This window comes from Condylura cristata, unplaced genomic scaffold, assembly GCF_000260355.1.
Source record: "Condylura cristata isolate star-nosed mole 26May11 unplaced genomic scaffold, ConCri1.0 scaffold00036, whole genome shotgun sequence".
In the NCBI taxonomy this organism is placed as follows: Eukaryota; Metazoa; Chordata; class Mammalia; order Eulipotyphla; family Talpidae; genus Condylura; species Condylura cristata.
In genome coordinates this window covers 15,612,328-15,625,993 of record NW_004567137.1, presented here as the reverse complement: position 1 = coordinate 15,625,993, position 13,666 = coordinate 15,612,328, and the positions used below count along the sequence as shown (strand labels likewise).

The window sequence follows — 13,666 nt, the reverse complement described above, 5'->3', positions numbered from 1 at the left end:
CCAGTTATATATGCATAAATAAATAAAACTTAAAGAAAAAGATTATCTTAGCTATATCTTAGATGAAATCCAAGAATATAATCTTAAAGAACAGAAACACCCTTGATCCAGAAACTTACAGATCCAGGGACAAGACAGATGAGCCATTCAGCCACACCCAAGTTCTGCGTTCTGCACTGTAGGTGACGCCAATCCAGTAAAAGTATTTGTTAAACTTCATAAAATTCTGTTTAGAAAGTGAAACTAGTTAATTTAATTTATATTTAATCTGGATAAAAAATTAAAAATTAGTGTCCATCATCAGATCAGATTCAGCCTTTCCAGCAGAAACACTGATATACACTGATATATATACACACACACATACACATACACACACACATACATACATATATTTTAACATTTGCTTCAGGAGATAATCACACATCTTCCATGTCCCCACATATCAGGCCCATTCACTTCTGGAAAATTATTATAAAATCTCACATCTAGACAGAATTAAAAAATACATATAAATGGAGCTAGAATTCCATGAAACACTTCCTTTGCAGGGCATTCAAATTCTTTCTACATTTACATCTTAAGGGATGAATTTTGTGAGTATAATCTTCATAACTTATATTCAGCCCAGATTTTGCATGTAACTAGAGATACATTTCACTTTTTCTTAAAATTGGATAGTTCTTACTCAACTGGGTAGAATAGATAGTTATGATGATACATTTCACATTCATTCTACATCCAAAATGATGGCAAAATATTGAGAATTACATAAATAAATTACAAAATCAAGCAAAGGGAAAAAAGTACAAATATTTAATTCCTTTTTAAATAAACCTATTGTATCTTTTTTTTATTCTTTCTAAAATATCTCTTGAATTTGATTTGACATTACTTTAAATTTTATTCTACTGCTATAACTCATTGACAAATGTCATCAGATCATATAATACTTGTTTTAAGTTATATTCTATTAGTAGCAGATCATTAGTTCAAAAATTAATGTTAGTATAGCCTGATTAAAGACTGGAATCAGAAGATTAAGATTACTGAGATGGCACATTTTCTTAGTTTTGAAATCATTTAATAAACCAGAATTAAATTCATACCAATTCATTTCCATTGTGCATCTGAAGTAGAGTAGAATTATGAGATTCACAGAAATTCCTACTTTCCTTCCATGTTTTGAATTCATTGGAAAAGAAGTAACAGTTGCATTGATATCCGACCCATCTTTCTGGGCAAGAACTATTCACATAACCTATAGGGAAATGACACATAAATGTTGTCTCTGGATATTGTACTTCAGTACTCTTTACTCATTCAAAATTATCTGTATACTTTTAATTTTTCTATAAATTTGAAAATCTGTGCAAAAATTTGAATATCTAGATAAAATCTTTTTTCCTTCAATTTACTGTTTTCTCTATTTTGGAGTAACTAAATGTAGGAATAAATTGGGTCCTAGAAATATATAAAGGAAGAAAATATTTTAGCACTATCTTCAGTGACAGGCATCATAACATATGGTAGGCACCAAATTTTTGCAAAATGAGTGGTTCTAATGAGGGTCACTGTGGGTATGGAATGAAAAGATAAAAATCAAATTTTCAGACAGAACATGAAAAAATTCTGAGGATCTAGTTCTCAATACTGCAACTGTAGTCAGCAATGCTATATTATGTTGCTATGTTTTGCAAAAAAAAAAAAAAAAGGATTAGATCTTAATGTTCTCAACAAAGATACATGGTAATTATGAGATGCAATAGAGATGTTTGTTAGCTATACTAGGCTGTCATCACATTACAATAAGTTTATCAAATTAAAACTTTCTGAATCTTAAACTTACACAATGTTCTTGTCAGTTGTATTCCATGAGCTAGAAAAAAAAATGAAAGCAAAGAGGGTAAATATGAAGTGAGTTATGATCACAGAAGATGTTGAGACGATTTGGAGACTATTTGGATAAAGTACATTGAAAATTGTTCTTGTTTCTTACTCACTGGATACAATTTAGATATGCTGAAAGCTATGTATTTAATTATGAGTCATGGAAGATACAGAAATAAAGGTAAAGAGATATAAATTCATGGCTTATAAGCAAACACAGTCAATTAATTCAGATTAATTACTACAACTTAATTTTTTACTTAGATTTGAACACTCAAGTAGGAAAACTGTCATTTCAAGTTAATGTTTTCCTTAACATATAAACATATGAATGATGCATATTCAATAAATCTTACTAACTCTTATACTGGAGATAAAAATGAGCTTATTTTGCAGTTAGTGCATCAGTTTGTGTAATTAGACTACAACATTCATCATGAAGATAACAGAAAACTGCACCTTGAATTCTCTACATACCCTAAGGTTTACAAAAATGAAACAAACCTTTCTGGATTTTGGTGATAGTTTCTGGAAGGATTACTGTAATAAATGATAGAAACTATTAGACACAAGGTTGTGAAAAAATAAAGGACTAGATGTCAGTAAATGAAATATTTATTATTAGGTATTTTCATCTAAATTTTCAGTTTCATGTAGGCTTATTTAGAAAAACTTACTGTTTTTCAATACAATTCCCAAAGTAGCCATCAACAAAAGGCACGTTACTCCTAAGATCCCAGAAATCCACCTCCATATGGTGGTCTGAAGAGCTGTAGAGAAAGAGGGATAGTGACTTGAAGGTAGACACAGAAGTTCTTAAAAGTAGAAACTAAAAAGAGAGAATCCAAAAAGTTCTTTGACTTGGTAACTTGATCCCCTTGAAAATGCAATATTGGATAACAAAGATGATATGCTGAATTTATTCTGTGAGATTATCTATATTTTCTCCTCTTCACCAGATCCACCTTAATGATGTACACTGACTAGTATTTTGTAGGGATCATAGAAATATGGAGATGTGCCGTAGGAGGAGTCAATAGGCACGATGGATTGAGACATGGGCATTAACTTTTATTTTCTAAGGGCAAAATCACAAGTCTTGATTAACACTACGCAGATGAGAAACATTGGAATGTTTTAATAATGTTATTCAGACATCAAAGCTTGTAGGTATTCAGCTCAAAAGTAAAATGAGTTTGCCTTGTCCCAGAGTCATTCTCATAACACATGCATCATTGTTAAATTTTTCCTGGTGTGTGCCTTTTTCATAATCTCATTGCAGTTCCTGTCAGAGATATCAGGTGGCTTCTAATTCTCTAGAAGTCAAATGGGAAGAAAAAGCATAGGGTACTCTGGATTTGATGTGATGAGAGGTTCCTGCATTTATTTTACATAGTTAGAGTGATGGTCTATAAGCAAACATTGGCTGTAAGAGATTACATTTTCTCATACCCAAAATTACTTTTTTACAGGAATTTCCCCTAAAACAAAACAATATTAGAAGATCCATCATTAACACAAGTACACTCTCTAAGAATGTTGACATTATCTGTCTAATTTGTATAACTTAATTCATCTGAGCAGGTAGAGTGAGTTTCCTGTATTGTGTATTTTGCATGTCAAAATGGAATTGTAAATTTTTATAAACTTGTAAGCACTAATATTAATATTTAAAATTCCCTACTTATTTCTATGCTCAAATTGTGTTGATCATAATTTAACATGATTCATCATTCCCTTAAGTAGTTAGTGCTGTCTCAGTCAGAAGCCAACCTTTAAAAAACTGCTGCAAAACTTTCACAATATATCCTCTATTTTCCACAATGAAGAAACATAAAAGTAAATGGAAAAATATTCCTATATATGAAACTGAAAAATCTCACCTGTTTCCCAACCCTGCCCTGAATTTAGCAATATCCATGATATGTTTTCTGGGTGGTTTAATTTTCTAATTTTGTAGAAGAGACTGCTCGTACCTGCCATGAGGAGGGTGCTCCGAGTCGATATCGGGAAGGTTCGCGTGTTCCAGATGTTCGGGTCTGATCTTGGACTTAGCTGGAGAATTAAGCTTCTGAAAATTGTGTAAGAAGAAAGGTGAAAGAAAAGGGAAATTTTGTATTGAAGCAATGTTCTTGAATTACCTCTCTGATTGGTAAGAACGGATGGGCAGTGAGAACAAGAAGCAGCAAAATCACTAGCTTCTAAATGTTCCGGGACCACAATACAGGAAACTCACTCTACCTTCTCAGCGCCTCCCTTTGTCATTCATAAAAGAAGGTCAGAGGAAGGTGTTTTATTTGATTTTTTGGCAAATCTAAGTGCATGTGCTCAGTATAATGAAATTCCACAAATAAAATGTCCCTCTTTTAATATTAAGAAGCATTCATTATATACTTTGTGCTAAACAATTACATATTAATTCTGGCTTATTATTTTTGAGACTGACTTAATGATGAAGACACATAATTATACTCACTGTGCCAAAGAGAAAACTAAAGGGTGATTGGATTACAAATTGTCAAGGTCACTTACATTTAAAAACAGGCTGTACATCTCCACAGACATGCGATATATCCATTTCTTTGTGTCTGTATGTTGTGTGGGTTTTCATTTTCTTGAACCCAAGTCATCAGGATGTCAGTAAATGAAGCATTTATTATTAGATATTTACATCAAAATTTTCCCTGTCTCATTCTGTGCTTCTGTCCCCTGTCTTCTTAATTCAGCTAGCAAAGGCAGGGGTCAAAAAATTAGAACTAAAGTATAGCCACATTACTGTTCCATGTAAACACACACACACACATACACACACTCTAGAATTACTTCAGCTGGTTTGAGCTCACAGTACTCAGTTCTTCATACACATTTTGCAATTTATGTCGCTAGAACAAATTCATATAAATTCTCATGTATTCTGCTTATTTTCCTCCTTCTTTTAGGAGGCATCTGAATCTCCTTTCCATCTGATAGAACCTGAGGAGGCTGGATACAAATTGCAGAGGCCAATGGCTTAGAAACAAAGATTGCCGGAACTGAGTTTGCCCAATTTGGACATAGAGGTTGTATTCATTTTACTGAAAATCAAGTGGATAATCATGATTATCGCAAGGAAATTTTGAGACATTAAACTTCTAGCAGGATGAACATTGGAAATTTGTGGAAACCTTTCAATGTTTTTGTGTGTTTGTGTGTTTGTGTGTGTGTGTTTCTATTTGCTTTGTTTTTACTTGAGCAGGTTTTTATAAATAAGTCTATTACTCACTGGCATATTTTGGTTCACTTTGAAGCACAATGAATTTGAAAGTGTATTTCTCATGTACCAGTGTAATCAATTAGGAATTATTTAGTGGGGTACTCCCTGGTGGTGCAAGAGGTTTGAGATGATTTTGATCCCTAGCCAGAGAGGTGACCACCTGGCACAGAAGACCTCCCCTGACCCACCTACCGCTCCCCTCAACAGTGCATTTAAGTCAATCCACCTGTTCTGTTTCCCACTCTGTCTCTGGTGAATCCTCTCAACCCTCTGGCTCATGCACCAGTTCTTATATGCATAAATAAACACATCTCATAAAAAGAGAAAACACAAGCAATCATTTGGGGGTGTGGTTGAGAAGTCTTTGAGTGTAGGTATCAGCAACAAATAGTTTTCAAGATGAATGATTAAACCTCAGTCTACACTGAGGTTTAATTCAAAATATTTATTACATTGATCACTTCTGAATTTACCTTCACTGATGTACAAACAATATTTTGGTGATGAATATAACAGGATGTGACTTTAGTGAAATAAAGGGAAATGAGCACAGCTAGTGCTAGCAACGAGGAGAAAACATTCTCTTCTGCTCTCCTTATTTCTTTCACTTTTTATTTTGAAATGAATATAGCTTGACAGCATGTAGCAACAATACAGCATAGGGAGCTGAACTGACTTCTGATATGTGACCCATGATCTTTGAGATTGTACTATGGAGTTAGGATACTGCACTGTTGCTTTAACAGTTATGTAATAATTTTGCAGTTTCAATTTTAATGGACAGTCTCAGATTCTATTAGGAGTATTCACCAGAGAAATAACAGTTTCCTTTTTTTTTAAATATTTATTTATTTATGACTAAAATACTGGGGTACAGGCCGGAGATGTGGTGGGTAAGGGGATTCACCAGAGACAGAGTGGGGAACAGAACAGGTAGAGTGATGAAGGACACTGCTGAGGGGAGCAGTGTATAGGTCAGGAGAGGTCTGCCGAGCCATGTGGATGGAATCGACCTCATGCTGTTCACAGCTTTATAATATGGTGCTTTAACCTGTTGTGCCACCAGAGCGAGCCCTCCTTTTTTTTTTTTTTTTTTAATTAAGTTAAATGCACCAAGACAACTACCCTTCAAGAGCACTAAACAGACGGATACTAAAACCAAAGTGTCAATTTGGGAAAAGCTCATTCAGACTTCAATGAGCAATAGAAAGCAATGTGACAGTTATGGATATGCCTAGCTCTTCCTTGGCCCTTGCCATACCTCATAGCCATTCTAGAAAGTTATAGTCTACACTTAAACATTATTCTTCTTAAATATTTATTTACTTATGCACTTATATTCTACACAGAAAATGAAGCCTCCAAATAATGGTGACCTAATCGGAAACACATGTTTTGGATAAAACTGGCATTTCCCAATTATGTCTGATAGGGCAAGTTTTATAAAATCAGCAAGGAAATATACAATGTTACAGAATGTCTTAATTTTAGCCTTTAGTGCACATCTCTTCTCACTAGCAGGAACATAATATGCACTGAAGTGAGATCCTCATATAGGAGCTGCAAAGAGCTTGCTGGCTGCACTGTGGCTTCTCAACCCTTTGTAGATGGAAATATCGTCTGTGGTGAGAGTTGTGGGCCTCTGGGTTCTCACTCTGAACTGAAAGGCCTAAGGTGGCAAGTTGGTCATTTCTTGATGTCAATAGCTTGGTTTTTATTACTAAGTATCACTGAAATAGCACTGAGCTTCTCCAGTGATCTTTAGGCAAAAACATTACACTGTAAAGCTCTATGGTGAGTATCTGTTGATAAAATTTAGTCATTAAGAAAAGACCAAGAAATTAAAAGTTTGCATCAGTCCCCTAACAGAATGCTATACAGATGAGTGAAAATGTCAGTCTGGAGAATTAGCCTTCTAACTTTTGTATTAATTCTCATTCAGTGAAGGCCAGACAATTTACATTTCCCAAACTGTCAGCAGATAGGTAGATAGGTAGATGATTGATAGACATAGACAGACATGCAGATAGATAGATAGCAGACAAATATATAAAGTAGGATAAAATATGATAATCTTTAACAATTTTGACAGTAATCTGAGTAAAGGGAGTACATGACGATTAGTCTCAAAGTCTCTCTTGTACTCCTCCATCTCTGTGTGTTCTGTGTCTTTTCCTCCCCTCCAGGAATATAACCCACCTTTCACACCTGACCCACCAATTCTGGAATCCAACTTCCCCATATTTGATCCAACAAAAGACACTTTTCTTGTTTTTTTTTTTTTTTCTCTGAAAGTAGAAGTACTTGCTTCAGGATCATTGCCATCTTTTACATGAAAATATTGATTTCTGAGATGTCTCCATAAATAGAATAACACAACTTTTCCATCTTGACTAAGATTCTGTTATACTCTGATAAGTCTTCCTCATTTTTTTGCATTGTCTACTTTTTTTGATTACTAATGTTAATTCTCCCTGTAGTTGGTGAGCCCTGTAAAAGTAGACACATCTTTTTGATTTCCACAACTGTGCATCCCCAGTACTAAAGTTTAGTGTGGGATCTGTGGCAGAATGAGCCCCTGTTGTTAAGTGAAATAAATATGTTCATTTTTACTATTCCAGTGGAGGTTATGCATTTTCAAATTTCTGTATCTTGTGTGGTTGTCCAGGTTCAAATATCTCCTGGCTTGTTGGAATCTTATCTAATAATTAGCTTGACTTTTGAAATACATAATTGTTCTCTAAATTCACTTCATCTGACAATTTTATCTTCTTACCATTACTACTTTTTCTTCCCAAGATGATCACAAAGAGATTAAAGAAAGCTGATATTGAATAGAGCACATCATCAGTATGCAATTATAGTGACATGGTTTATTTTACAATTACTAGGAGATTTGAACCTCTTAGAATTACTTAACATCTCTAATCCATGATGGTGGGCATTATTAATACTCTGCCAGTAATATTCCTTTACATTCCTTATCTTCATTGTGTTATTTCCTGTGTTACCAATATGGTATCCGTTGTATTTTTACTTATGTGATTAATCAAAATTAAAGAAAATGCATGGACTTCAATTTATAATACATCAATTCTTAGCTAAGTAAATAGTTCACATAGTTGAAGTCATCACAATGGAAAATCATAGGTGTTCACTTTCTTTTCCCTCTCATGTACACATCTGATGTTATTAGATTGTTTTCTTGCAGGTACAATAGTCATTGTTTTGACAATACTCAACAGTTATATGGCCATATTTTATATGTTTGCATTTATTATCAACATTCATATGCCCTAAAATTTGAATGGTAGGAGAGAAAAATTTCCATGAAATCCTGATTTTACTACCTATGACATTTGAATTTTTAGATTCTATAATATATTGATGGATGATAAATAGCAGGTATGTCTCTTTTGGAGTTCTTCAACTATGCAAATCATAAGTATATGTCATCCAAAGTTTGTTATGAAATCTCAACTTGGTTGTATCAATATCTTCAATTGTGATAATAATCTCTGTGACTTCAAAAATTTTCAAGAGTATTTCCTACTTTGAGTGGGTTTTACATATTTGTCTGTATACAGTATTGTTAAATAAACACTGTATACTGTTTTTATATTACAACAAAGTTATTCTAATCTTCAATAGCAATTGATTCTCTCCTGAAAATGTTTGTATTCTCCTTCAAGAGAACAAACCAGAATCCTCATACTTTATAAATGTAATGATTATTACATATTCTGGTAGATCCATTCTATTTGGAATGGAAACATAAGCATTTGTTTAATATATTAAATGCAAATTATAAAATAAAGTTTAAGAAAATGTTAAGACTGTGCTAGGTAAGGTCAGAAGATTCTTCCTCAATAATATAGAAACCACATAAATAAAATATAATAATCAACAATTTAAGGAATTGGAATAAAGTCAACTTAGGCAGTAGGAAAAAACCACATCTATCCATTTAATATAACAAAATCTATTTGATTAATTCCATTCATTCTGGGCCTCCCTGGTGGTACAAGAGGTTAAGTCTCAGCACTATGAAGCTATCTGCAGTACAAGTGTGATCCCTGGCCAAGAAACTAAGGAACATGGCTCAGCAGACCTCTCCTGTCTCACCCACTGCTCCCCTCAGCAGTGTATTTCAGTAGATACATTTGATTTGCTTCCTGGTGAATCCTCTCACCACCTTATACCTTTGGCCTGTACCCCAGTTCTACACACACACACACATACACACAATTAAAAATAATCTAACCATCCCACATATTAATGTAAAATATTCGAAGAATACAAATTAGAAGCAGTTAAAATATAAAGTGAAATTCCAATTCATAGGAAAATAATAAAATTTCCCATGTTTAGATATTCTACTAAAATGATGGTATGTAGTTACACTTTGAACTCATCTGGTCAGTAGACAAATGAAGAAAACAAGAAAAATAATACTCAAGTCTTGGTAGGTATAAAAAATAATATGTCTGTACACTTTGTAAGATTTTTCCACTCCAAATATGGCATCATATACACTGATGTTTTCTAGTTACAAAAAACTAAATCATATAATTCAATAAAAATATTTGTCACTGATTCCAATGACAAGCCAATGTAATGTATGGAAATTACTGTTTTACAAGTTTAATATAGTAAAAATGAAAACAATGAGCAACTATAAACCAGAGACATTTTATGGGGGTGAAGAGGGGGATGGGATCAGAACCAGGGTGGGAAGAGTACATGGGACTGTGGTGATGGCACATGGGTGAACTGGTGGTGGAAAGCCCATGGGGATTACAACTGAGATGGAAAAATACACAAATGAAGAATGATGTAAAAAATTAAAAATAGAAAAGAGAAAATAAAAAACTCAATCTATTTAAAAAAGAAAAGAAATCTACTGTTTCATGTGGAAGGCACCTTAATCTTTCTTCAAAGGTTTATTTTCTATACTTTGTAAAGGATAAATATTTAATGTGAGTGTACATGGTCATAGATAATCTTGTATATTTTTCATGTAATTTAAAAAAATATATATAGAAAGCCCACATACATTCACACCTGAAATCTGATAGATATTTTCTTTTTGGTTTTTGAAGTCTTTGTCTTCTCTGTGGCTGAGATGGATGTTGAAATCGCACATTAGAATAAATTACTTCACTCATTTCTGGAAGGTAAGAAGATGATCAGATGAATTGAAGGGATTTATTTTCAATGAGTGTAAACTGTGAACTAGTTTGCAAAACTGGTGTTGAATAAAATAGTATTGGGGATGATTCAGAGAGCTAGCCATTTGGATGTATCCCAGACATGAGTTTACTTAGGAAATAAAATAATGTGATTGTGATTTTTTTTCTAGTTAGTTTATAAGTTGCTATGACATGCCATGTCGGAATCTTAAAGTTGTCCATTCACAATGATTTTAATATAAAATCTTATATTAAATTATGAAGCTTCTATTATTAATGTGATAGAATTGCAACAGACGGAGCTTCTGTGCTGACACCCAGGGAGTCAGTTTGTGCAGCCTGCATCCAGCTCCCTCCTTGCCTCTCCTGTCTCCCCTTTACTTCTACCTTCTCTGTCTCCCCTTTACTTCTACCTTCCCCCACTTTCCCACAATTCCTTGTACCCATCTTCTTTTTCAATAAAACTTATTTTTCTGCTCTGCACATTTTACTCAAATTCTCTTAAATATATTTTTTCCTTCTATTTTTTCTCACACACAAACACAAATACACACACATAAATATACATGTATGTATAAATATGTTAGTTTTCTCATTTTATAAATTCAATGTTACTACATTTATTAAACCTCATGGATATTTCAATAAAAATGTTTGTTCCAGGTTTTCTTCTTCTTTTTTTTTTGTCATTCTATCAAATGTCTTCTGTTACTGCTATTCATGTTTCCCCACTGTTTAATGAATTCCTTGAGATGTTTTCCTAATCTCTGTTATGCCATAATTGCTTGCTTGATATCTTTATGCAGTATGAAAAAGTTAAAATTACCTTCAAATCTTACATTATTATCTAAAATAATGTCTAACTCACTGAAATAAAGTCTATTTCATGATAACATTTTATACAATTTCAGAGAAATCAATGTGAGATTCTTTCTGTTCTCTTTAAGATGACAATAGAACCCAGTACCTATAATCAAAGCACACATCTGTGGAAATGTGGGCATAAATCATGTATTATGATTTAGTCCTGTTGAATTTTGTATTTATTCACTTACATCCTTTAAATCCATATTTCATACAAATTAAAAATGCCAAAGTGTCACAAATTGGCATTTCAAATAATAAAATTACAATTATGATAAAATTATTGGAATAAATGATATTTCAAAATAGCTTTTAAGGTGACTCAAACACATCTGATTCCATTCTTAGCATCGTCTCTCTTTTAACCGATCTATTCTCATATTTTTTTCTCTTCTCCTTGCCTACTCTGCAAACCATTTTAATTCTACTTTCTTCTAAAAGACACACAATGATACACAGATTGTCAATATAAATTGCTCAAAGTTCCAATATACATAGGCATTTTTTTTCAGAAAAATAATGTATATGCCTGCACATGAAAAATAATCTGTCTTTGAATATATACCTTATTTCTTTCCATTTCATTTCCCTCATAATTCAGAAAAACTCATGTTGAGAAATAGAATGAATATCTTGGAAATATAAATGCTTGATTTTTAGAATACGTCTGATTTTTTGAAGATTGCACGTATATGTCCTAGGAAGAAGCAGATGTTAACAGTTATAAAAAGTTGCAATTAAAAAAATCTGAGAGTCTATGGTATACAGTCAAAGCCCAGTGAAAAATGTAAGGAAAAAAATTCACCGCCTAATAATGCCTTTGTCGCTGGATGGAGCGAGGAAGTTTGCTGCAAAGTTGCGTCAAGTTCAGTTTTCCTTGGATTAAGGTCCAATTTACAATTTAAAACATGCACGTGTACGCACTGTATATAAAGTTCACGTTTAAGAAAATAAGGCAAGAGTAATTAATGATCACCAGACACCATCCTGTTCTGCCCTCGCCAGCACGTGGAGGCTGCGCCTGACTCCCGCCGCCTCCAGGGGGCGCCATTAGCTCGCCACCGCGCAGTCTCTCAGGGCCCATTAAACTGGCCTCCAGGTCAAACTCATACTCCACCCCGCAATCCAAGTGCCTGACTTTGGTGGACGAGAACGAGTCAAAGTTATCCTGAGAGCTCGTCCGGGACTCAGAGGTGCTTTCTGCAGGTTCTATCTCCATCTCCCCAAGGTTCACAGGGTGTATTTCTTGCAGGTCACAGCCTTCTTAAATTTGTTGGGGGTCTTGGGGTGAATACCGGGCTGTCGAAGGTGCCTCAGGACCTCCTTAGCGTAGCGGTCGTAGGCAATGGTGTTCTTCCAGCAGTTTTGTTTCTGTCTCCTCCTCAGGACGCTTTCCTCTGTCTCCAAATCATCTGGTGCCCTAGACGCAGACTCCTTCGCATCAGAACTCCCTGAGGATGATTTTACTCTTCCGAAGTCATTTATGAGGAATTTTCTTTTCTATCTTGCAATTTCTTTGTTAACTCTGGTTCTCATTTCATCTTCTTCAACTTCACTGGCCTAGTCTGAGCATCTGGAACCAGTTTAGGGCCTTCAGGAGTGGTAAAGCTGTCGGGGCTGCTGTCGGTGCCAGGCGTCCTGGCGGGGTCCTCCGCCTCTTGTGGCCGCTGTCTACTCTGCGCTTCAGTGCGAGGCTCCATCTCGTGGGACCGGTGGGTCACTTCTCATTAGTGGGCTGTCCATCAATTCACAAGAGTCATGCATTTTGGTCACATCACAGAAAGATGCCAACAGACCAATAAAAACTAATCTATGAGCTCTTACATTCATATAAGATATTATTTTTAAAAAATATTCTTAGAACAAAGTTATCTTTTTTATTTAACTTTTTTTTTTTTTCACCATTGATTCAACTTAGATTAAGTCAATTTAGTCTTTAACAGTTTTCCCAATAATTAGCTAATTCATATAGGTCATTTCTCCATAATTTGTAGAAGAATAATCATATTTAAAGCTATTAAGTAAATATATTCAGATGCAAAATAGTATGTGGAAAAAACTAAAAAGCCCATTTATTATTTGTTTATTTATTTATTAGATAAAAAAAGACCTTTTTTGCCAATGGATTTCAAAGTCTACTCACATACTAAATAGCTTATTATTAGAGTTAAGTTTATCCTTGATTCCCTCATATATTAAGGAATGTTATGTCATGTGAAAATACATTTTTCCATATTAGATTTTTCAGTCTTGTGACATTAATTAAGCAACAATTTAATAAGGTGTCTACATAATTTTCATACAGGTATGCATGCAGAACAAGGGTACAGGCCAGTGGTACAGGAGATGAGAGGATTCACCAGAGACAGTGGGGAGCAGAACAGGCTGACTGACTGAAAACACAGCAGGGGAGACAGAAGACTTCTGCTGTGACATGTGTGTCAGTTCCCTGGCCCTGGATGGAAGT

General features: G+C 34.2%; 1 protein-coding gene across 1 annotated transcript in view; it reads right to left on the bottom strand.

Moving 5' to 3' along the window:
• The window catches only part of LOC101637332 (killer cell lectin-like receptor subfamily B member 1B allele B), a 30,795-nt gene extending 18,377 nt beyond the window's left edge, over window positions 1-12,418 (bottom strand). The window contains exons 1-5 of the mRNA XM_012732808.1: window positions 12,176-12,418; window positions 3,867-3,961; window positions 2,568-2,683; window positions 1,110-1,261; window positions 120-226 (exon numbers count right to left, since the gene is read on the bottom strand). Coding sequence (XP_012588262.1) covers window positions 120-226; window positions 1,110-1,261; window positions 2,568-2,683; window positions 3,867-3,961; window positions 12,176-12,418 — 713 coding nt within the window. The remainder of the gene's footprint in view (window positions 1-119; window positions 227-1,109; window positions 1,262-2,567; window positions 2,684-3,866; window positions 3,962-12,175) is intronic.
• Between the last annotated feature and the right edge of the window lie 1,248 nt (window positions 12,419-13,666).